Here is a 24,048-nt window from a genome sequence, read left to right as displayed (position 1 = left end):
ATTGGGGAGCTCTTAAATTCTGGATAGCGGGGACCTGAGAGGGAGGACTAGAGGGTCCCCGATCCGGAACCGAGCTACCTTGAAGGCACCGGGAAGCGCTTCATTCCGGGAGGGCGTTCCCACGGCCCGGCCCCGCGCTGGGCTGGGTGGGGGGTGCGGCCGCGCCCTGGTCCCGGCCCGCCTCGGGATTCGGGGTCTCTCGCGCCCTCGGGGACCCGGGAGCCCGGCGGGAGCGGGGTCCGGACGCCGCCGCCTCCGCGGGCGCGCGGGCGAGCGCGGGGCTTTATGCGCGCAGGGCGGCGGGGGGAGGAGCCGGCAGGTCGGCCCCCGGCGGGCCCTCCCCTCGGCCGTCCCCGCCCGCCCGCCCGAGCGGGGTCGGGGGAGGGGGCAGCATGGCCTGTCCGTCCGGCCCCCTTCGCCGCGCTCCTCATCTGCCCCGCGCCGAGCGCTGCCGCCGCCGCCGCCGCCGCCGCTCCGCTGCCCGCGCCGCCCGCGGCTCCCGATGGAGACTGACGCGCCCCAGCCCGGCCTCGCCTCCCCGGACTCGCCGCACGACCCCTGGTACGGCCCGGCCCGGCCCGGCCCGGCCTGCCCGGCCCGCGCCCGCCCCGGCCCCGCCAACATGGCCGATCCGGGTCGGGCCGGGCCTCCCCGGGGCCCGGGCCCGCGCCCCCTGCGCCCTGGCGCCCGGCGCTCACGCGGGCCCTTTGTGTCTCTCCTCCTCCCGCAGCAAGATGTTCATCGGGGGACTCAGTTGGCAGACTACGCAGGGTGAGCGAGCCCGGGAGCGCCAGCCGGCCAGGCAGGGCACCCTGGACCCCCCGGCGCCCCGGAACCGGACACCCCAGCCCGGCCCTGCGCCCTGCTGACCCCGGGCGCCCCCCGCGCCCTCTTTCGCGCCCCGCCCGGGGACCCCAAGAGCGCAGGGCGATCGGCGTGCGCGCACGGCCCAGCGGGTGAAGGGGAGGAGATGAGGGGTTCAGGGGGCATCGGGGGGTGGGCTGGGCCCCCGGGACCCGCCGGCGGCAGCGCCAACTCCGCTCGCACCTGCGGCTCAAACTTTTGTGAGGCGGCTCCCGGAGCGGCGGGAACCCGGCCGGAGCCGTCCCCCCTCCAGCCCAGCTCGGCCCTCGTCTTCCTGGAGCCCCCGTGGGCGCCAGGAGGCTCCACGGGAGCCGGGTGAGGGCTTGGAGGTGGGGGGGGGGGGCAGTGGAGAGCGCGCAGGCTGCTCGGCGCGGGGGCGGCCGGGCCGTCTCGGGGTCACCGGGGGCAAAGGACGGGGGAGGGGGGGAAGGGCGCGGGGCCCGAGCTGGTCCGAAGGCGGGTGTGTGGTTACAGAAGGGCTGCGCGAATACTTCGGCCAGTTCGGGGAGGTGAAGGAGTGTCTGGTGATGCGGGACCCTCTGACCAAGAGATCCAGGTGAGCCCCTCACCCCCTCCTCCTGCTCCCGGCTCGCCCCCCTCCACCGCCACTCACTGCCTTGTAACCATCTGCCTCTCCCTCACTACGGCGCGCAGGGGTTTCGGCTTCGTCACTTTCATGGACCAGGCGGGGGTGGATAAAGTGCTGGCGCAATCGCGGCACGAGCTCGACTCCAAAACAGTGAGTGGCCCTCAGGGCTTCGGGGGTCCTTTGGGAGAGGGAGGCCGCCGGAGGAGAGGGTCAGGTCTCTCCCCAGGGGACAGTTGGACGGGGTCCTTAAGGAAAGAGGGAGTTTTCTGAGTAGAAGGGCTGCCAAGCTCTGAAACTTTGTCACTGGAGTCGGGGGGGAGAGGGAGGAGAAAAACCCCAGGCCTGCGGTGAGATGCTACATCCCCCAGCCCCTCCCTGTACCTACTAATCTTGATGCCTCACAGAGCAGCTTGGGGTGGGGCTAGGTCCCTCCCCTAGCCCAAATTGGGTGAGTCAGGGTTGCAGTGACCCACCCCGTGGCTTCTCTGGACTCTAACTAGTATTTGGCTCCCCACCACCACCGATCCGAACCAATGGCAAAGCATCACTGAATCCCCCCTCCCTCTCCCCCCCACTCCTTTGGTCTATGAGCTCCCCGCTTTGTGTGGAAGACGTGAACCTGCTTTGCCCAGGAAGGGATTTATGAGGAGGGAACTGGCTTGCCTGGAAACAACCCTTCTGAGGGCTGGATTTGAGGAGAAGCTGCTTTTTTGGCATTCAAACTCCTAAAACATTTTACTGCTGTCCCACTGCTCCCCAGTGTCTTGGGCCCTCCAGGGGGCGCTGGCCCAGGCCCCTGCTCTAGGGGAGAAGGAAAAGGAGGAAGTCCGAGGAGGGGTTACTCTGTGATGGGGTGACCCGAGGCCAGGGGACCGGGACAGTGTGATCTCTCTCCACACTCCCCCACTGTCCTCCAGCCCTGGGCCTCCCTGTGCTTGGGTCAGTCACTGGCTCCTGTTTACCTGCAACAATAGCTGGTTGTGCCCAAGAATTTGCTAAATTACCGCCTGTCCCCAGCTCCTGTTATCTCTGCCCAGTGGCTCCCACTCCTGCTTGCAGTAATGAGCAAATGAGGCCAGGCCTCAACTTTGCCGGCTCTGAAAGGATCTTCTTGGCGCAGACTGAGTGACCCAAGCTGGGAATGGAGAGACAGTGGCCTATTGTTTTTGGTGATTATCTGCCATCAAGCTGCCAGTTCTCCTACCATCCCCTGTCCTCAGAATGCACTGATGGCTTCTGCAGCGCTCAGGAAGCTGAGATTTAGGGACTGGCTCTGGGGGCAGGGTGGGGTCATGGAAGATTGATAAGAGAGAAGGGGGAAGGAGGGTGTGATGGGCATCCTTCTGAGGTTTGGGACTCAAAAAGGCAAGGGCTTTGTGTTTGGCATTCTCTGGCCTGGGAGAGAGGGGTGGGGAGGGAGGTTTATTGTGGGGAGTCTATTTTGGGTTCTGACTTTCACCTTTTATTTACTTGTTGGGTTTTATTTATGTTGCCAGCTGTGAGTCAGAGTGGAGGTGGGGTGTGTCAGGGATCGGGTGTGCGTGGGTCTGTGAGACGTGGCTTGGGTACCATCTCCCCATCAGGGTCTGTACAGGGGGACTGTTTGAGGTGCTCTGGTGGCTGGGGAGGCTGCTTCCAGGAGAAAAAGAAGGATGAAAATGTCCGTAGAGGTATGAAATCACACCTGCAGACAGGGGAAATGGGCAGTTGTGATTTTCCCTGGAGCCCAGTGGAACTTTGGGAGAGAGACGGCATTGCCCCAGCATGGATTTTAGAGGCTCCTTCTCTGTGGGCGGATCCACTGGAGAGCCCAGAGGAGGCTGGTCCCTGGTTCATGCCATTCAGACAGAGAGGAACCAGAGCCGGTTGCTTAGAACGAGGCTGAGTTTTGAACAGAAGGAACTTTGGGAAAAGATAGATCTTCCCTGCGATTGGCTGGTGAACTTCTGAGTGGTATCCACCCATGTGGGTGGCAAGAAGCTCTGGAATGACCAGGCCCCATAGGTCCTGCCTTGATCACAATGTCTTGTGGCCTAGCTTCTGCTGTTTATCAGTGTGAGTATATACCCAGGAGCACCCAGGTGCATCTTGCTTTTCTCCTTTGGTTGTTCACAGCCAAGGGCAAAGGTGGCCCGCTGGTAATAGCACCTTTGTTTGCGCAATGAAGGGCAGTTCACAAAGGGCCGCTTTCACCCATGTTATCTCATTTGATTCCCTATGGCTGCCCCTGGGAAAAGTGGGTGTGATTATCCCCACTTTGCAGATGAGGGAACTGAGGCTCAGAGGGGTGAGCAAGTTACCAAGATCACAGGCTTGGCCGGGGCTCAAAGTTTCTGAGTCCAAGTCCCGTGCCCTTGTGCGTCACCAAAGCCTGCGTTCTGATTCACCCCCAGCCTGGCTGCATTATCAGGGAGCTGTTTGCTTGCAGCCTCGAAGAAGGCTGTTAGATGTCAGTAGTATTGGGGAAACAGAACTGAGTCCATTCCTGGTGATTTATGAACTCTCTTGAACCAAAGAGTATTTCCATCCACTAGGCTTCCAAAGTCTGGATTACATGCCTCACCTAGACTGGTATCATCTGTGTGAAGTCGGTTAGGTGAGGAAGGCCCTTGAATACCTGGTGCTTGAAGAAGTAAGACTTTGCTTACTTTGTTGGGGTTCCTGCTGCGAGCTAGACACCTTGCCAGGTGCTTTGTAAGCATGATCTCAAGTAGTCTGCAGACGACCCCTTTGAGGTGGGTGTTACTATTTGTCCATTTTGCAGGTGAGCTTGGCCCTGAGGCTCAGAGAGGTTAAGTAACTTGCCCAACGTCTCACAGCTGGGAAACAGTGCAAGTGGGATTTGAACCCAGGAGCCTGGCACTGGGGCCTAAATGCTTAACGACTACACTTTTCTGCCAGAGGCTGTGGTGATTTCTGTCCTGTGTCATCTCTGTGTCCTGGGATGAGAGAAGTCCACAGGGCTGAAGGCTGTGTGGTCACCCATCTAAACTGTGATAACCAAGCCCCTTTACCTCTCCCTTCTCTTTCAGATTGATCCCAAGGTGGCCTTTCCTCGGCGAGCACAGCCTAAGGTAGGTATGTCCATGTCTGGGAGGAGCTGTGTTACTACGGGCAGTGATTTTCCCAGCATTCTCTCCTATGGGAGATGCTTCTGGAACCTTCATTTGGAGTGTTATGGGAATAGACTGGGATGGGAGGAGGGAGGATTCTTAATGTCCTTCGCTCTGTGGATTGAAGACATCCTGCATCTTTCCATCTGTGCTCAGGGGTGGACTGGGAGGGGGCTGCATGTGTTGGGAGAAGGAGGAACCCCTCAGGGGATTCATTGTCCTGTATTTGAAGCCAGTACACTGTGGACCCTGAGTCGAATTCTGACCTCATAGATCACAGCCTCTAAACCCAATGCCCCTGGGGAGGTCAAACCCAGGACAAACACCCCCTGAGGCTTAGCTAGAGTCAGGCCAGGGAGCTATCTCTGACCCCCCCTCCCCATCACCTTTCTATCTCTGGGGGTTCGGTATGTTCAGCTTGCAGAGGGGGAAGGGACCATGAGGTTGGTTACCTGTTGTCTTTCAACTTGGGTGAGTGGCTGCCCTCCCCGTGCTTTCTTTACCTAGTGCTGTGGCGAGTTCTTTTGGGTATATGGAAAACAGAATTCTGAGCAGTTGAGCAATATAGCATTCAAAACTTTTGGTGCAGGGTAAGGGCCCAAGATTTTATTCCAGGTCCCAAGGCAACTAGCCAGATCTTAATTTTTAAATGGTTAAATATAGGGGACAGGAAGGAAGGCTGATTACAGTACAGGGAGCCAAGGACCCCTGAGTCTGCTGACTTAACTTGTGTCCTAGGACTAGGTTCCTCTCCAGAAGATCTCAGTTTCCCCCTTTACAAGGGGGTTGGCAGGAGCCAGGATGCTGCCCAGCTCCTGTCACAGCAAAGGAAGAGGGACAGGTTTTAGGAGACAGGAAGGGGACATCTCTGGAAGGGTCCAGCAGAGGGCCTGAAAGCAATTATGGAGCAGGTATTCGAAGGAAGCCGCACCAGGGAGCACATGGTCGGAATTGGGTTAATTCCATTAAGCAGTTTGGTGACAGAAGGTGCTTTAGTGTTAGGATGGGGCTGGGAATTGCTGTGGATTAGCCATGCGCTCCTGGGGTAATTAGGACCATGTGTTCTTCCTAAAACAGGGCTGGGGCCACAGGGCTGCCGGAGGTTGGGTTGGGAGGAGGTTGATGAGGAAAATGTCGGCATTGAGTTCAGGGGAACCCTGTGATGGGCCTCAGTCTCTCCCAGGGGTGCTGGTGGGGTCTCTGAGTTACACTGTGGGTCTGGGTCACTAACCCGTCCCCTTGGTTCTTACAGAAGGCATTTTCCCCTACACAGACTCCAGGGAGGGAGGCACACTCAAGTCAGCCAGGGTGTGGGGTGCACAGCTGCCCATGACAGGCCTAGAGGCGGGGGTCCAAGGGGGAGCTCGTTGGGCGGGGGCTTCCGAGTCGCTAGGGCCACAGAGAGCTTGTCAGCTGGCGCCCTGGCAGGAGGGCTCGAGCCCCTGCTGGTGGCAGTAGGCCACAGGACTCAGATGCCCACTTTCTCATTCCCTCCCCCTAACAGATGGTGACTCGAACGAAGAAGATCTTTGTGGGGGGGCTATCAGTGAACACCACGGTGGAAGATGTGAAGCAGTATTTTGAGCAGTTCGGGAAGGTGGGTCAAAACTGGGGGTGCCTGCTGGGGGTGCTTTCGGGGGCTGTGGAAGCCCTGTAGAATTGGTCAGTATCAAGCAGAGTCCAGCCAGGTCATTCCAGTCCCTGCAAAAGGTGAAAAGGCGGCCGGGTCCTTTTTGTGGGTGAGCCCAGGCCAACCCACAGTCCAGGCTTCTGTCCTATCTGTGGGCCTCAGCCTCTGGATGCATCCCCGGGGAGAGAAGCCACATAGTAGCTGTCTCTGTGGTTGCCCTTCCCCTGTGTTTTTCTCTTGCTTATCTTCATTCTCCCAAGGGAGGCTGCTCTCCCCTAGCCAGTTCAATCCAGTCACCTCTGGGCCTCCTGGGAGTTTGCACCTGTCCAGGCCACGGGCGGTTGCACCTTCCCCCACTCCTTCCTGGTAAGGATGATAAGGAGGCAATAAATACGACTCCCAATTGCACTCAGCACCCTGCTTGCACAGGTGGGAGCTGGGGGAGGTGCTGATCCCCTAGCTATTTGGAGGGAGACTGAGGAGAGCACCCTAAATTTCTGATCAGGCCCAGCAGATTGGCTCTCAGCTCTGAGGTGCATTGAGCTTAAATTTCTGGATCGTTTAGTTTACGAAGGAGATGTGGCATCATCAGACAATAGGGTGTCCCCAGGAAGGTGAGTAATGTGAACATCAAGGTCCCATGGGGATATGACCAAGAGGGGGCCAAGTTTTAAGTCTAGGGGTGAAGGGGGGCTGCTGTGCTTAGTGTCAGGGTTCCTGGTCTTCTCTTACATGAGACGGGCTACGGGCTGTGTCTCCACCTTGCCATCAAGGCATTTTTCAGTTGCCTGTTAGGCAAAGGGCAGAGGAGAACCGCCCCTTGGAAATGGGATGTGAGCTAGGAACTGGGTGGGTTTCCAGGGCCCGGTCTCCAGGGGAGAAGGGGAGAGGGTGGGAAGCCCCCTGGCCAGCGGATGCTGCAGGCGTGGGGGCCACAGGCCTAGGCTCAGGCGCCTCCGTGGGGACCGGGGTACAGGACTGAGGGCAGGTCGGCGGCCTGGGCCCCAGAGGGAAGGGCGCTCCTGGGAAGCAGCAGGCCCGCTCGGCTCCGGCGGGGTGTCTTTGTGTCTGAGCGCCGAGCATTAGAGCTCGCACTAATCTGATCCAGCAGCTGTGATTGGAGGCCGCCTGCCCCCGGGGCCGGCGTTGCCATGGCAACCGGGCCCCAGGAGAAGCCGTCAGCGGCCGCGTCTTTTGTTCGGGCCTAAATCGGCGTTGGCATGTGAAACCGGCCCGGGGAGGCCAGGGGGAGCCGGAGAATAGGCTGCCAGGGAGCGAGGGGGACAGCCGGGAATGCCAAGGGCCCCGCGGCGGGGGGCCCCCCGCCCGGATCGAGGGGCCGCCGCCGAGGGGGGAACAATGGTCAGCCGCCATGGCTGCCACTCAGGCTTAGCGGCCGCCGAACTTGGCGGCTCCCACTGGTCAGCAGGCCTCGGCCGCCTCCCCTCCCCCTGCCGGAGCCCCCCTGCCCCCGGGTTCCCATGGAGACCAAAGCCTATTAAGGACACTGGGCTGGGAGCCTCCCTCCCCTCAGCTGGCCCCAGGAGGGGACACCAGTGGGGGTCCCTGGACCCCCAGCCACTTTCCTTGCTCCTTGCCCTGGCCTCAACCCCACTGCCCCACTAGGGGTCTGTCCAGCCAAGGCTCGAGTTGAAGGTTCTAGGGGGCCAGGAGTGGTGGAGTTGGAAGTCGGGTGGAGGAAGGCGAGAAGGGCAGTGGATTTGGGCTAAATCAGTTTGTGGGTCAGGCACAAACTCAAAGCTGTGGGATTAGGGAAGAGGGTGTGGCTTTTACTCATTCATTAATTCAAAAAATAATTACTGAGCACAAGTCAGGGTGCTCCATAGGATGGTCATCACCATAACTGACACATACTGTCCTCATGGTACCTTCAAAGCAAGGGGTGTTGGGCTGCTTGCTCTCTTGCTTTGCTTCTCCCCCATGTGACTGTAGGCAAGCCCCTCCATAATAAAGGTAATAATAGCTGTTATTTATTAAGCATTTACTGCAACCAGGTACTGTGAGTTCGTGTTACAGTGCTGTCATTTAACTCCTCCATACAATTGATAAACACCGTTATGCCCACTTTACAGATGAGGCAACCTGAATCTGGAGACATAAAGCCACCAGCCCAAGGTTCCCCAACCAGCAAATGCAGGATCTTGGGTTCCATTCCAGCCTGTCCTACTTAAAGCCTGTATTTTTATCACAACTCTCTCTCCTTTTTGGATTTCTCTCTTCTATTGTTTAAGCAAGGGGGTGGGGAAGATGTGCTGAGCCCAAAGTGTCTGCGCAGTTTGGACAGTGAGGCTGGTTTGGGATTGGGACTCAGCGTGCGTCCATAAGGGTGGGAGTGAGAATGGCACTCCGCTGCAGGCCCCTGGAGCAGAAAGCTTTTTGGGAGGGAGGGAGGTGTCATTTCCCTTTGAGATTCTCCAGGGGCCCAGGAGCCTCCTGGCTTAGTGGGGTCCTGGTTCTCCCAGAGGGACTTCGGAGGCCTGGTGCAGCTTGGCGCCTAAGGAGAGCTAGAGGACCACCCTGTTCAGGGGCTGCCCTTGCCACTTAAGCAAGGAAGATGACAGGCTGGAAAGAGAGCCACGGAGAGTCGGGGAGAGACTGTACCCCGTGGCTTCAGGAAGTTTTCCTTCATCCCTCGGGTGTGTGATCATTTGGGGGAAGGTCAGCAGCTGAAGTGGGCTGTGTGTGTGGGTGGGGGGAGGGTATCAGAAGCAGCCCTTGATTTCCACCAAGGACAAATCAGACCTTAGCTTAACCCCATGAGGTGGCTGACATTGGCCCAAGAATTAAGAGGACAGGGGGGGGAAGCACCAGATGTAGGCAAAGGGAGGGAGATGGGACCGTGGGAGGGAAGCTCAGGCCTTTGGCTATCCATGTATCCAAGGGATTGCCTTGAGGGAGCAACAAGAAGAGGAGACTGAGGTGCAAGGGACTGGGAATCATGTAGACCATCCCCTTTCCTCAGCCCCCTGCCCCTCCCCCAGTCAGTGGGAGGCAAGCAGCCCAGGCACTGAACTCTACTTGGTTTAATTACAGCCTCTAGCAAAAGGAAACCTCAATTAAAGGAAAAGATCTGTACCAGGAGAGGAGAGTCAAGTCTGGCTGGAGTGGCTGCTGTCCTCCTGGCCTTTTGCAGAAAGGGAAGAGGCTTTCATTTCCCCGTTTTTTATCTTGCTCCCATGTTTCCTTCTTTAGCACCCACTCCGTGCCTCCTTCTTCCAGGCTTGGTCTAGGATTTGCTGTGTGACCTTGGGCAGGTGACTTCACCTCTCTGAGCCCATTTCCTTATCTACAAAATGAGGATCTTACATTGCAGGGACTGTAGAGAGTCTGATGGGGCAAAGTGTCAGGCAGGTATTTGGTGTTGCGTATTTGCAGGCTGATCCTTTGAGAATCTGGTGGTTGAATGGGAGGTGCCTTGGCATCCAGTTGCGGGGTGTGGATGGAAAGTGGTCCCCTGCACAGGGAACAGGTTTAAGACAAAGCCTAGCCTGGGCAAGAGGGGAGTGGGTGTGGGAGCCCCTCCTGCTGGGTTGTGGCAGGTCCCCTGGTATCTGGTGGGTCCACCATGGCAGGCTCTGTTTCAGGTGGACGATGCCATGTTGATGTTTGACAAAACCACCAACCGGCACCGAGGTGAGTATGGCCCCCTCCCCCTTTCCAGGCCAGGCTGGGGGCCTGTGGTCAGCCAGGGGGCTGCAGGTCACAGCTGCCCTTTCATCTTGCCTCCTGACATCCTATCCCCAAGGATCTGCATCCTCTCCCGGGCCTGGCCTTACAGAAGGCTTTTGTCCCGCCGTTTCCTGTGCTAGAAACTTGCCCAATTGCAGACACCCGAGAGGAGCAGAGGAGCAACCTCCCCCCTTCCAAACTGAGTCCTCCACCCCCGCCCCAGCCAGTGTCTGCCCAGCCAGTGTCTGCTGGGCTTACCTTGTCCCTGGTAACCAGAGCTTAGGCTGGGCAGCCCCAGGGTCAGGCCGACTCCACAGCCCTGGGCGGTCTGCTCCTGCTCCTGTCTCCCACCCCCACCTAGGACCTGAGCCCAGCTCCCGACCCTCCCCCTTCCCCCCCCGCCCCCGAACCTGTGAGCATCTGGGCCACAGTGTGCATTGCCTGGTTGTTTTTCTCCCAAGGGCCTTGCCTTCTGAGAAATCCCATTACAACTCCTGGGGCCTCCCCAGGAGGAGGTGGGGTTGTTTCTCTGGTTGCTCTGGGGCTTTGGGTGTATTAGCCTGTTTGGGGATTGAGGTATGTGCTGGTGTGTGTGTGTATGTTGTACGTTTGTACCTGTGCGTGTGAGGGTGTCTACGTCTGAATATTTATATGTGCCTGGTTTGTCATGATAACTATCCACATGTAGGGGGGCCTTCGTGAGCACTGACGAGTATTTGTGGGGCAGATGGGTACCGAGGTATACGTGTGTGTGTGTGCGCCTCTATGTCATGTATATGTGTGACTGTACAAACATATGTTTGGGTGTGCACACTTTTGTGGAAATGTAAATAAGTGTTTGTGTGTGTTCTTTCTTCCTTCTTCGGAAAGCACCTGAGAAAGAAAAGGCATGTTCATCACTGCTATAATGTTTTCTGATTTGCTGTGTGACCTCGGGCAAGTCACTTCACTTTGCTGAGGCTTGGCTTTCGAGTCTGTAATTGGGGAGCTAGGAATCCTGTCTCAGCGGGTGGGTAGTTGAGAGATTCCCAGGCTTTTGTTAACTCTCAGGAATTTGGCCTGTGAGAGCCGTGGTAGTGTTGATATGACTCAGGCTGGGTTTTGACCACAAACCCTGGTTTTGTCCCTGCCTTTGCCCTCTAGGGTTCGGGTTTGTCACGTTTGAGAGTGAGGACATCGTGGAGAAAGTGTGTGAGATCCACTTCCATGAAATCAACAACAAAATGGTGAGGGGGGATTGGATGGGTGGAGGGGCAGAGAGGAGACGGGATGCTCGGAGCTTCTGGAGGCAGGCAGAGGGGCCTCACGGTCAGTGGGGCACAGCCAGCTCTCCCACCCTCTGAAAATCTGGACAGGAAGCCAGTGTCTCGTGGTGGTTAAAAAGCACGGCTGGTGGAGTCAGAGAGACCTGGATTAACATCCTCACTCTGCCGCTTGTTAGTCTAATCATTAGGCAGATGACTTCCCCGCTCTGAACCTCAGTTTCCCCAACCGTCAAATGAGAGTGGCAATACTACCTCCATTCTGGGGTTGGTGTAAGCTACTACTGTGTGCAAAGCCATTTACATAACCTCTAGCAGCTAGCGAGCACTCCATAAGTGGGAACTATGAAGTTAATGATAAGGAGGCCTGCCAGGGAACAAGAGGGTCTGCGACCCTATGTCTGTAGGAGGAACTGACCATCAGGTCTCCTTGCAGGTGGAATGTAAGAAAGCTCAGCCAAAAGAGGTGATGTCGCCGACGGGCTCAGCCCGGGGGAGGTCCCGAGTCATGCCCTATGGAATGGACGCCTTCATGCTGGGCATCGGCATGCTGGGTATGTGCTAGGCCTGCACCTGTGGTTACTTCCTGCCCGGAACTGCTCCCAGGGCCACCGGTGGTGGGGGCGGGAGGGGGGGGGGTTGGTGACGCGTAGGTGTCGCATCTCCTCTGTGGTCGGCCCTCCTGTATGAGTCATTGGGCGGGAGTGAGGACCAAGGAGCTCAAGTCTTGGAGCCAACCCAGGGTGGGGTGATTTGGTTATGGGGTGCTGCCCTCTAGTGGTAGCCAGGAAGTGGTCCTTATTAATTGATCCTTCTGTCCATCTGTCCATTTGTTCATCCATCCATCTCTCCAGTAGTTATTGAGTGACTATAAATGCTGGGAACTATGCCAGAAAATACAACAGTGACTTTCCTTGGAGTTTTGTGGTCTGGCAGGGAAAACAAATTAAGAATATAAATAAATAGGGTTAGGATGGAGAAGTACAGGGTGCCAAGAGAGCATGGTCATAGAGAACTTGACCAAGATTTGGAGAAGCTAGAAAGGAAGTTACATTGAAGCTGAGTCTGTGGGTTGGGTAGGTGCTAGTTATAGGAGGTCAGGGAAGAAGGGAAGGGTAAAGTGTTCCAGGCAGAGGAAACAGTATTTACAAAGACCCAAAGACTTTTGGGAAGGCAAAAAAAGAAGGTGGCTGCTCCTTGTTCATTCAACTAATATTTATTGAGCAGATTCTGAGAGGCAGGACCTGCCCTCCTGGGCTTCCCCATCAAGTGGGAGACAGGAGTCAATAGGCAATGATACCACATAGTGCTTGGAGGCTGTGGGAGGCCCAAGGAGGCACCCAAACCCACCTGGTGGTCAGGCAGGCAGGCTCCCTGGAGTAAGTGCAGGTTGCCAGGAGCCTGGGAAGTTGAGCGGGGGTCAGCAGTGCTTGGGGCCTACAACTGAGGGTGGAAAATCTGAGCTGGGCCTCCCAGGAAGCTCACAGTCTCCCTGGAGAGACAAGATGCGGACACACAGAAAGAGAACAGTACAAAGGAGTCTTTCTGCCAGGTATGGGGGGAGGGGTGCTCTGGGGATTCGGCAGAGGGGGCATGGTATGGGCTAGAGGATCAACAGGTAGAGTGGGTGAGGAGAGTACCCTCCAAATGGGGCACTGTCTTCTCTTGAAGTTTTCTTTTAACTTTTTATTTGGAAGTAATTTCACACTTTCAGAAGAGTTGCAAAAATAAAATAGTACAAAGAGTATCCATATGCCTTTCACTGGATTCACCTGTTAATTTTATACCCCATTTGCTTTATCATTTGCTGTCTGTGTGTGTGTGTGTATGTGCATGTGTGTATGTATATACATGCATATATACATACACACATACAATACACTCGTGATTTTCCACTGAATCATTTGAGATTAAGTTACATGCATTATGGCTATAGCCCTTTACCCTTAAATACTTCAGTGTGTATTTTCTTTTTTTTTAATGTTTATTTATTTTTGAGAGAGAGTGAGACAGAATGTGAACAGGGGAGGGGCAGAGAGAGAGGGAGACACAGAATCCAAAGCAGGCTCCAGGCTCTAGGCTCTGAGCTGTCAGCACAGAGCCAGATGCGGGGCTTGAACTCACGAACCGTGAGATCATGACCTGAGCCGAAGTCGGATGCCTAACCAACTGAGCCACCCAGGTGCCCCTTTCAGTGTGTATTTTCTAAAACTAGGGGTATTTTTTTTTTCATGAAGCCACATTATATCCAGCTCATACATTTACGTTCATACAGTATTTAAATCTATTTTCCAGTTTTATCTGTTGACCTAATAATGTTCTTTATAACATAGTTTTGCTCTCTCAAATAAGATCCAGGCTAGAATCAGGTATTGCATTTAGTTGTCCCATCTCTTTAACCTCCTTTGGTCTGGAACACTGAAACTGTTTTCTTTTCAAGGTAATTCATTAGCTGGTTTCACCTCCTTTAAAAAATAACAACAAAAAAAAGTGACACTGGTGGTTAAGAGACTCGGAACCAGTTAGCTCTGAATGTGAATCCCAGTTACACAATTGTTATTCACTCTTATCACTCGCTGTTACTCGCTATATGATTTTTCTTGTAAAGCTGCACATATTTATTAGATGCATACAAGTAGCAGGCACCAGGAACTTGTCCTGGAGATACTACAGAAATAAAAAAGATGGGGGAAGACAGAAAATCAGCTCTTAGAAAACCCTGGGGATGAGTTCAGATAATGATCATTGGTGCTATCGGAAAATAGATAAATATTGCAACTGATGAGAGGGAGGACTCTTGTGGAATGACCTCTCCAAAGAGGTGACATATGAGCTGAGACTTGCACAATGACAAGGACACAGTCATGGGAAGACCTGGGAGAAGCGTGTGTGCTCCAGGCAGAGGAAAGAGTATGTGCAAAGGCCCTGAGGTGGGAAGGAGCTTGGTAGATTTGAGAAAGAGTAGAGAGGCAAATGTGACTGGAGAAGATTGTAGATGAGGAGAGGAAGAAGGCAGGAGCCAGAGCACAAAGCATCTTGGTACGGATTTGGATTATTCTTAGCCAATGTGTCACCTCTCTGAGCCTCAGTTTCCCTGTTTGTAAAATGGGTCTCCTAATAATACCAGCCTCTTAGGATTCCTGTGAGGCTTAAGGAGAGGATATGGTGTGCAATGGTAAGCACACTTGTGTTTGGTAAATTTGACTGACTATTACTTGTGATACAAGGTGGGGAAGGAAGTGGATGGCTCAGATCCTTCTCCTCTGAGCAGGGTCTGAGCAGTACGTGAGGCATCTGACACTAGCCCACTTGCCCTATCAGGTTACCCTGGTTTCCAAGCCACAACCTACGCCAGCCGGAGTTATACAGGCCTCGCCCCTGGCTACACCTACCAGTTCCCCGGTAAGTCCTTCTTGGTGTCTCTCTGCCGCCAGCATGTCCCCGGTTCCCGGGCAGTCTGACTCCTCAGGGCGGTGTCTGGGGGTGCATGGCTGGGGGTGGGGGTGGTCTGCCTGCTGGAGGCTTGGAAGGAAGGGCATGTCTGAGGAAGGAGCACCCCTCCCCACCCATCCCCTCCTCACCCCTTCCCTAGAAGCTGGGGGCTCCCCCACCCCCACCCCACGTGGTCTTGCATGGCACGATTCTCTCCCAGGCTCATCTCTGCCTGCCTCTTGCCTTTCTCTCCTCCTCACCCCGTCCTGAGTTGCCACTTCCACCAGAGAAGGCATCAGACTCATTCATGGTGGAGGCCTCCCTGAGGGCCAACGCCGGCTGTGTCTTTATGGACATGCTTATAATGACCACGTGCTATGCTGAGCTCCTTCAAGGCCAGCAAGACCTTTTGCGACCCTGAATGCTGAAAAACAATTTAAAAGCCTGACGATCACCACCCTCATTTGTAATTCAAAATAAAAATAACACTAGACCTTAGAATAAGTGGCAGGAAGCCCAACAAAGCTCTGAATTTTGCCATGATAACTATTCAACGTTGTTTTCTTTGAAATATCAGATATCAAATTTTTGCAAGCTTTTTTTTTTTTTTTTCCTGGCCTTATTTTTTTTAGAGGGTCCCTAAGCACTTGCATTCTTTGCCTTTCAGGCTGTCTAGCTTAGAGTCCTTTCTGTACATTATGTTGTCTAAGCCTGACAACACTCTCGTTGGGGAAGTGTGATCATCCTCCTTTTACAGTTGAGGAAATGGTCTCAGAGAGCAAAAGTGACTTGCTAAGAAGACCCACCTAGAAAGTGGTGGAGCTGGGAACCCAACCTGAGCCTGACCTGCTCCAGGGTCATTGTTTTTTATCAGTGCTGCCTCCCCAGCTCCTCCCCCTAAAAACAAAAACAGAAACAAACAACAACAACAACAACAACAACAACAACAACAGTAAAAGAGGAGGATTCCGGAAGGTGTTTTGGTGCAATGTCAAATCTTTTAAGAAACACCAGAACGGAAGCTCCGGCATTGCCCCGTGGCCAGGGTGTAGGGGGCAACTCTGCCTACTCTCTCTCTCTGTCTCTCCTCTGTGTCTTCTCCACCTTTGCCTGCTGGGGACCGTGCTCTCCCCATCCCAGCTCTCGGGTCCTGTGCATGGCCTGTCCCCTACCCAGTGTCCCTGTGGGTGCATTTGTCCTCCCTGGGCCATGCCCCAGGGGCCTCCCCTGTATCTTCCTAAGCTGTTTTACGTTTCATTTTAGAATTCCGTGTAGAGCGGACCCCTCTCCCGAGCGCCCCAGTCCTCCCCGAGCTTACAGGTCAGTCGCTCGGATTTCGTACACCTCACAGGCCTCATGGGGAGAAAGAGAAGGACCCAGGGATTTTCCCCGGGGAAAGCTAGTGGGACCCTCTTCTCCTGCCCACCAGCCCTCTGACTGTGGGGATACAGCAGACTCTGCCCAGGCCCTGGCCAGTCTGTGTAGCTACTTGGCCCTTAAGGGTGGGGCATAGGGCCAAGCCCAGCAGATGGAGGCAAAATCACTCATTCATCCATTTGGCAAATATTTATCTAGCGCCTCCCGTGTGCCAGGCACCAAGTAGACTCTGGGATCCAGCCGTGAAGAAGCCAGGGTCTCAAGCTCAGAGCAGAGTGGGCCGGGTGGGGACTTTGACAGACTTGTGCACATGCCTCCACTCCTTGCCAGCCGACCCTTGCCAGGACGGGATGCACACCTAGTACTTTCAGATCTCAGTTTCCAAGAGAAGCCAGGAACCCAGCTTTTGCTTTGGAATGGAGTTTCCCATCATTTTCAAATGTTGGCAACAAATTCCAAATTGTTAAACCACTGCAGGCCAAATGAAACCTATTCGAGGGCCAAATACAGCCCCCGGGGCGGCCCATTTGCAACTTCTGAGCAAGTGGATGAAGGTGCTTGGCCATCAAGAGCCTTTTCTCCAGCTGCAGCTTGCGCTTGGGCCAGTCAGCTCTGCTCTGGAGCAGGGGGGCCGAGTCCAAAGGGAGGGGAGGGGTATGTGCAAATGAGGTGGGCTGCAAGGGGTTTCTCTGTTCAACCTGCTTCTTTCCCCACCCCACCCTAGACTCTCCCCCCCAACCTGGCCGTGTGTGGAGGACGTGAGCATGGATGCTGCTTTAGATGAGACCTTCCTTCCAAGGGGTGCTCAGGGGTCCCTCAAAGTGGGGGGAGGGGAAAAAACAGGGGGTGAGGAAAGGGGAGGGAGTAAAGCGTCCTATAGGTGGGGGTGGTAGTGGCCCTTCCCTGAGCAGAGTTGGGTTCGACCCGCGATGAGGGGTTGGAAGCGGGGGTTCCTTTCTACTCATCTAAGAGCTTTGTGTTGAGGACCTACAGTGTGGGACACTCCGCCAGGCCCTGGGGGCACAGCAGGGGCAGGACAGAGCCAGGCCCTGCTCTCACAGGACTTGCAGCCTAGAGAGGAAAACAAATACTTATATAAATGAGTAATCCTTTAGAGTCGTGAAGCTCTTGCTCCGGTTGGCCATGCTGACTTTGCTTTGTGGAAATGCCTCAACAGACCAGGAACCAGACCTCAGAGCCCAGCCCCTGCCCTTAAAGAAGTGAGAAAGAAATGTCCCCTCAGCAGATAGCTTGGTGCAGGGGAAGGGGTTTCCCCTGGAGGTGTGGGGTCTGAACTTTTCTCTTGCCTTCAGGAGACATGGGTATTTTCCTTCACGCATTCAGTAGAGATTTATCATGTCAGATGCTGTTCCAGGCAGTGGGGATACCACAGTGAATGAGACAGACAAGGCCCCTGCCCTCCTGGAGCTGGAGAAAGACAGCAATAAACAAGTAGACAACCAAACGAATAAAATACTTGTGGAGGGTGAGAAGTTCCATGAGGAGAATAAAACAGGGAGATGTTCCAAGGCCTTGGGGCCAGGGGCAGGGGGCTGCCTTTGCGAGGATGGCCAAGGAAGGTGATGTCTGGACGAGGAGCCAACTGTATGGCTCTTAGGCAAGGTGACTTCACAGTGTGGGAACACTGCGGTCCCAGACTTTAAGCCCCCAGACCAAAGGCCTTGCCAGGAATTTTCAGGAGCCATTTCCAGGTCCCTAGCCCCAGGTCCAGTTCCAGTTCAGGGTCAAGGTCACCAAAACAGTCCCCAGAAGGTGCATCTTGGGATGGGAGACAAGTATTCCTGAGGGCAAACCAGCTCAGAAGATCCTGGCTCTGGGTGGGGTTGTAGCCTGAGGGGCTGCAGTGGCAGAGCCAAGCAGTAGGGGGCGCCCACCACCCCAAGCCAAGGGAGCACCAGGTTCAAGCCAATGGCTTATTTAAAAAGAGGTTCCGTTGGGGCGCCTGGGTGGCTCAGTTGGTGGGCGTCCGACTTCGGCTCGGGTCATGATCTCCCGGTTTGTGGGTTCGAGCCCCACATTCGAGCCCTGCATCGGGCTCTGTGCTGACAGCCTGGAGCCTGCTTCGGATTCTGTGTCTCCCTCTCTCTCTGCTCCTCCCCTGCTCACACTCTGCCTCTCTCTCAAAGATAAATGAACATTAAAAAAATAATAAAAATAAAGAGTCTTTAAAAAGAGGTTCCGGAAAAATAAAATAAAATAAAAAGAGGTTCCGCCCCCCCCCCCCCCCCCCCCCGCGCCAAAAAAGAAGAGGGAGGTCCCTTTTAGGGGCGCATGGCTGGCTCAGTCCATAGAGCATGCGACTCTTGACCTTGGGGTTGTGAGTTTGATCCCCTGGATGTAGAGATTTTTTTTTTTTATCTTAAAAAAAATAATTAAAAAAAAAAGGTTTCTTTTACTCCTTCGGCAGACATTTATTAAACACTACTGTGTATAAGGCACTGTGGAGGCGGACTGGAGGTAGACAGCAAACAAGGGAATAGCAATTATCTCTGTGTCTGAAGAGGGGATCTGAGAAAAGGGGGCTAGAGGAATTGGGGGGAGGTAGTGGTCACTTCTGGCTGGGTGGCGGTCAGGGGAACCCTGAGGCAGGAAATTGGGGTGCACACAAGCTACTGAGGGCGTGCTCTCAGGAGAGGGACAGTGAGGGAAACAGGACAGGCAGCAGAAGGGTTGAAGCCAAATTGTGGCCTTGACTGGAATCTGGCTTCAGCCTGATTCCACAGGCAGCTCTGGGGCACTCACCGCACCTCAGATAAGGTCCCACCTTGAGGCAGCAGGCCTGGCTTCTTGCACCCCATGTCAGTCAGTCACTGGCTGCAGTCGGCTGAGGTTGGGATGAGGGCTGTAACCTCCCGGGGACCTCTGAGCTAGGTGGCCCCATTCGGCGGCCAAGGGCACTCTCTGGAGAAGGGGACATCGCTCAGAGCAGCTGGGGGGGGGGGGGGGGTGCCCCGCCCCCACCTTCTAGGAGTTTTATGTGGTTCATATGTGTCCCTTGAGTCCAGGGGGGAAACCGAGGTTCCATCCATTGCTAGGAGGCCATCCGCTCTCCCACCTTTCTCCATCCATTCCGTGGGTCAGGGCATAATTGGTGGCCCAAAGGAGTTCTTTCTGCCTTGGCACTGGAGCTGCACCGACCCTCTGAGGTGGGGTAAGGCTGGAGAGACGACCCAGAGGGGGCCTCCGTTATCCACCTCCGTGCCTTCAGCCACCACACTGAAGTGACCATACCTTCCCTTTTAGCCATTCCTCTCACTGCTTACGGACCAATGGCAGCAGCGGCGGCGGCAGCAGCTGTGGTTCGAGGGACAGGTAAGGCCTTCTGGGATGCAGGAACCTGACGAGGGGTGGCAGAGAAGTCTAGAGGGAAGGGGAGGTAGCCACTGCCACCCTTTTGCAGAGGAACTTATTCATTTGCTCCACAAACATTCACTGAGCACATTCCTGGTGAGCCAGCCAGGAAGGGGACCCCTTGTCCTCAGCTTACAGGCTGGTGGGGGCATCAGGTTTTATTACAAAGGCAGTAAATTCTGGAGGATGATTCTGTTCTGCTGGGGGAAGTCAGGTCCTAGGGAAGCTCACAGCTGGAGCCTCTCAGGAAGGCTTCCAGGAGGAAGGGGCTCTTAACTTCTAATTTGAAGGCAAGAGGAAGAAAAGTGTCCCCCAGGGAGGTCAGTTAGCATTAAGGGGGAGCACAGGAATGGGGAGTGGAGAGAAGAAGGTAGGAGAAACCAGGTCCTGGGGAGACATGGATCATTTAAGCAGTGGAGTGATGTCGCTTTTAGAAAATGCACTCAGCTGCAGCATGGGGAGAAGTCTGATGGGGCCCAAGAGGGGAGGCCTGGAGGCCAGTGAGGAGGCTGCTAAATGGTCAGACAAGATGGTGGGAGTGGATGGACTTGGAGAGACCTCCAGGAAGTGGACCCACAGGCCCTGCTGGGATGTAGGGTTGAGGGAGAGGGAAGGGTGAAGTCAGGGTGGGTGGAACAGGTTTGAGGGGGTGTTGTGGGGCAACAGTGGGCGCCGCGGCTATCACCGTCTTCTTTCTGGGTTGCCAGGCTCTCACCCCTGGACGATGGCTCCCCCTCCAGGTTCAACTCCCAGCCGCACGGGGGGCTTCCTGGGGACCACAAGCCCTGGCCCCATGGCCGAGCTCTATGGGGCAGCCAACCAGGACTCGGGGGTCAGCAGTTACATCAGCGCTGCCAGCCCCGCCCCCAGCACCGGCTTCGGCCACAGTCTTGGGGTGAGTGGCTGGTCCTGGAAGACTCAGAAGTTGGAGGAGGGAGAGGCTTTGTCTTTCTGTACGGGCAGAAGGGAGCCAAGGGATGATGGATGGAAAAAGAGTGTCACCTAGGGGGAATAGTTGGGGGGAGGGGGGGAGTCATCATTCAGTGTGCCGGGCATGAGGCTCTGGGGACATCACGCAGACTCACCATCTCTGCCCACCCAGATTCTAGCTCAGGAATGTCCTAATTTTAACCAGGGTACTGGTAATATACAGATTCCAGGCCCTACCTGCGGTGGAGGTGATATGCGCAGGGCTACAGAAGGGTCCGTGCTTCACCCTTGGTCTGAAGAGAGGAGCCCCGGGACCTTCTCTGCTTCCCTAAGAATCCAGGAATCAAATTTTTTTTCTTCCCAGGGCCCTTTGATTGCCACAGCTTTCACCAATGGGTACCACTGAAGCAGGAGACAGGTGGCAGGAGGTGAGGAGGTGGGCAGGGGTCGGGTGGGGGTGGCCCTGGGCAGGCTGATATGGGCAGCCCAATCTGGGCCATAGACCTTGTCCCTGCCTTCGTGGAGCCCACAGTCCGGGGAGGAGACGGAACTTCCAGCAGCGGTCAATGAACCTGAAAAGCTGCTCCACCCGCTACCTAAAAAATGTAAATGAAAAACACAAGGCAGCACATACTACCTATCAGGCAAAGAGTTTTTAAGATTGCTAATGCCCAACATTGATGAGGGTGTAGGGGAAGCAACATGTAAATTGACTCAGGGTTTCCAAAGGGCGGACTGACACTATTTATCTAGATTTTAAACATTCATGTCTTTGACCCAACAATTCCACTTCTAGGCATTTATTTGAAAAACTGCAAGGGACTGGGGCGCCTGGCTATCTCAGTCAGAAGAGCATGCGACTCTTGATCTTGGATCATGAGTTCAAGCCCCACGTGGGTGTAGAGATTAAACAAAAAATTTTTTAACTGCAAAGAACTGATATGCCCATCAAAAGGGGAGTGTTTAAATAAATTAGAGCATTTCCATACAATGGAATATTACACAGCCATTAAAACAGGATACTGTCAGCAGATATACACATCCAGAGAGTGTGAGAGAGATAACTCTGTACACACAGTCATATGAGGATACTGTGTGAACCTGGGACCTTTCCTTCCTTCCTTCCTTCCTTCCTTCCTTCCTTCCTTCCTTCCTTCCTTCGTGCATTCATTCAAACAACTAGTTATTGAGCCCTGTTTCAGGAAAGAAGGGTGTATCAGACAGATGAGTTCCCGCTCTCATTCTACAGACAAAAATCAAGCGAACAAATGAGATACTTCCAAATGATGTGAGAAGGGGTTACTTCAAATTAGAGATTCAGAGAAGGTGTCTCTGAGAAGTTGGCAATAGAATAAATCCAGTCATTGAAAATCTAGGGAAAGAGCATTACGAACTGGGAACAGAGCCTGCGAAGTGTGTGAGCAAAGCTCTTCTAGGAGAGCCTACCTGTGTTCTGGGGACCCTCAAAGAGAGGCTGGGGTGGGGAGGTGGCAGGTTGCCACAGGGTCCCCGTAACCATAATCTCCTGCTGTGTTCCAGCGCCCCAGCCTGCAGCTGACTGAGGACCACAGTGAGCCAGCGAGGGGGCGGGGACACCTCAGCCGCAGCCGCCGCCCCCTCCCCCGCAGCGACTCGGACCGCTACTGCCTGCCCCCAACTCCCTGGGCCCGGCCCCTGCCCTGCTGCCCCGGACAGCGTCTGGCTCCCCTACTAACCTCCTCCCTCTCTTCCGCCCTTGGCTTCCCTCCCCACCTGCTCCTCTCCTGCCCGCTTTTATTTATTTTGGATTAGCCGGTTGCCCCACCCCCACCCCTCTGGTTCTCCCCTCTCAGGTCTGCGCCCCTCCCTCCCTGCCGCGCCCCCATAGGACCCTCCCCCCCAGAAGGCTTTTGTATTTGTGCATAGCTAGAGTGAGGGCGGAGGGGGTCTGCTACAGGCCGCAAGCCCTACGCTTGTTTTTTATTCTGATTTCCCCTCCTTTTCTCTTTCCTTTTTTTTTTTTTTTTTTTTTTAAAGAAACCGTTTTTTAAACTATTTCTAGGTTTGTGAATGTGAAGCCCCAGGCCGTAGGGGGCCAGGGGCCAGGTGCCCCCCACCAGCTGAGAACAAAATGTCTATGTGGGTGTGGGCTCCTGGCCACCTCCCTCCAGCCCTGGAAAGGAGGACAGGGTTGTGTAGGCCAGGCCAAGCCCCTGGAACCATCCCGTCCTGTATCATATGTAAATACTGTGAGGTGAAGCCCCTTCCCCTCTCTAAGACCCCTTGGGGGTGAGGGCATCGCCTCACCCCACCCGGCAAAGGTCTCCCCCTGTGTTTCTGTCTCCTCCTCAGACACCGTTACTGTAAGCTTGCAGGCCTCAACTGTGGCCAAGGCAAGCCCACTCACTCAGGCCCTAGGGGTCAAGGCCTTGGGCCTGCTCACCCCAAAAACCCAGCATGGGGGCAAGGGGTGAGGAAAGAGAAGGGCTCGCCCAGAACCACTGCTGGAAAGGAATTAACTCTCCAAAGGTCTCCCCTGCTCCCTGCCTAGGTCAGGCCTTCATGGTTTCTGCTCTGAGCCCCCCATGAGCGGGCATCAAGGGGGTACTTTGGGAAGGGGCGGACCCCAGGGGAAAGCAAAGGGCTTCTCAGGGAACCCCCACATTCTCTCACTGAAGTTTCCCACCAGGATGGTCCCATGGCCAGAGCCCCTTGGCATCCCCGAGCCCCCAAGCCCCCTTCAAAGGAAAAAGAGGCTCAGGGTCTGACTTCATGAACAGTGAGTGACCTGGCTGGCATGGCAGGGCTGAGGCCCACTTACCTGTTGTTGGCCCCCCCTCTATGTCCCTCACCCCAGGTCTGAGGCTGGGGACCTAAGCTCTCTTCCCCATCACAGTTCCCATCCCTAAAAACCCCTTTGGAGAGTTAATTGTCTGTGTGAGGTGCTTAACCTATTAGCCCTGAGAACACAAAGCAATAATCTTTGTTACTGAGATGCGCGGCTGTTCGTGGTTGTTTTTTTTTTTTTTTTTAATGTTTCCTAATAAAAGAGAAGCTGCATTTTATTGGTTTTTATTTTTAATTTTCTACACGTTTGAGCTGAGTCATGAGAGACTCAGCTTCCTTCTCCTCCCCTTCTTGTGACCCCATCCCACCCCACTGGGCCCACCTATGGGCTCAGGGCCCTGGAATTCCGTTTTCTGATTTGTTTGGGGAATTTTTAAAAAAGATGTTACATGGTGTTTTGAAGCCAGCAAGTTACCACCCTCCGGTGTCTCTTCTCTCCACATCTGTAACTTCTTTTTCCAGGTTTTATTTTCAGTTTTAAATTCCTAATAAATTATTTGAAAACGGTGCTGGGTTTGTGAATGTCTTGCATCTCTGTGTACGTTCAGGTCCAGGTATCCCAATGATACCCTGTTTTCTCTTCTGCATTTCTTCTGAAAGTCTACACTGTCCACTTGGCCCAGCTTCCATGTACAACTTCTTGACCAGCCTCAAAGCTTCGTGTTGACGATGAGATACCACTTCACACCCATTAGGGTGGCCATTAAAAGGGCGGGGACAGGAGGGGCACCTGGGTGGCTCAGTAGGTTAAGCGTCTGACTTTGGCTCAGGTCATGATCTCAAGGTTTGTGGGTTTGAGCCCCACCTCAGGCTCTGCACTACCCATGAAGAGCCTGCTTGGGATTCTCTCTCTCCCGCTCTCTCTGTCCCTTCCCTGCATGCTCTCTCTCTCTCCCCGTCTCTCCCAGAATAAGTAAAACTTAAAAAAAAAACAACAAAGGAGGAAATTCTCTCTTTGGAAAA

At 54.8% G+C, this 24,048-nt stretch overlaps 1 protein-coding gene and 1 long non-coding RNA gene across 5 annotated transcripts; both read left to right on the top strand.

Annotated features, from left to right (window-relative positions):
• The first annotated feature begins 389 nt into the window (after window positions 1-389).
• MSI1 (musashi RNA binding protein 1) lies at window positions 390-23,593 on the top strand. Of its 4 annotated transcripts, none has more exons than XM_019467275.2 (15): window positions 390-561; window positions 731-771; window positions 1,339-1,420; window positions 1,519-1,603; window positions 4,486-4,527; window positions 6,071-6,163; window positions 9,802-9,850; window positions 11,030-11,112; window positions 11,585-11,702; window positions 14,470-14,550; window positions 15,844-15,900; window positions 19,222-19,290; window positions 20,070-20,224; window positions 20,624-20,687; window positions 21,799-23,593. In XM_019467275.2, exons 1-14 carry the CDS (start codon window positions 503-505, stop codon window positions 20,663-20,665), a joined length of 1,056 nt encoding a protein of 351 aa, XP_019322820.1. In that variant the 5' UTR covers window positions 390-502; the 3' UTR covers window positions 20,666-20,687; window positions 21,799-23,593. The 4 variants fall into 4 exon arrangements, with proteins under 4 accessions (XP_019322820.1, XP_019322817.1, XP_019322822.1 ...); XM_019467272.2 differs by having other exon boundaries at window positions 20,037-20,224; XM_019467277.2 differs by lacking the exon at window positions 15,844-15,900.
• LOC128777009 (uncharacterized) lies at window positions 15,907-17,911 on the top strand. Its single transcript, XR_008422144.1, has 2 exons — window positions 15,907-16,758; window positions 17,075-17,911. It is a non-coding gene; the product is annotated as an uncharacterized LOC128777009 (long non-coding RNA).
• Window positions 23,594-24,048: the final 455 nt, after the last annotated feature.

Source organism: Panthera pardus, unplaced genomic scaffold, assembly GCF_024362965.1.
Source record: "Panthera pardus isolate Hobbes unplaced genomic scaffold, ASM2436296v1 HiC_scaffold_15, whole genome shotgun sequence".
Lineage (NCBI taxonomy): Eukaryota > Metazoa > Chordata > Mammalia > Carnivora > Felidae > Panthera > Panthera pardus.
The sequence above is the reverse complement of the archived record's forward strand: the minus strand, read 5'-3'. Positions and strand labels throughout refer to the sequence as shown.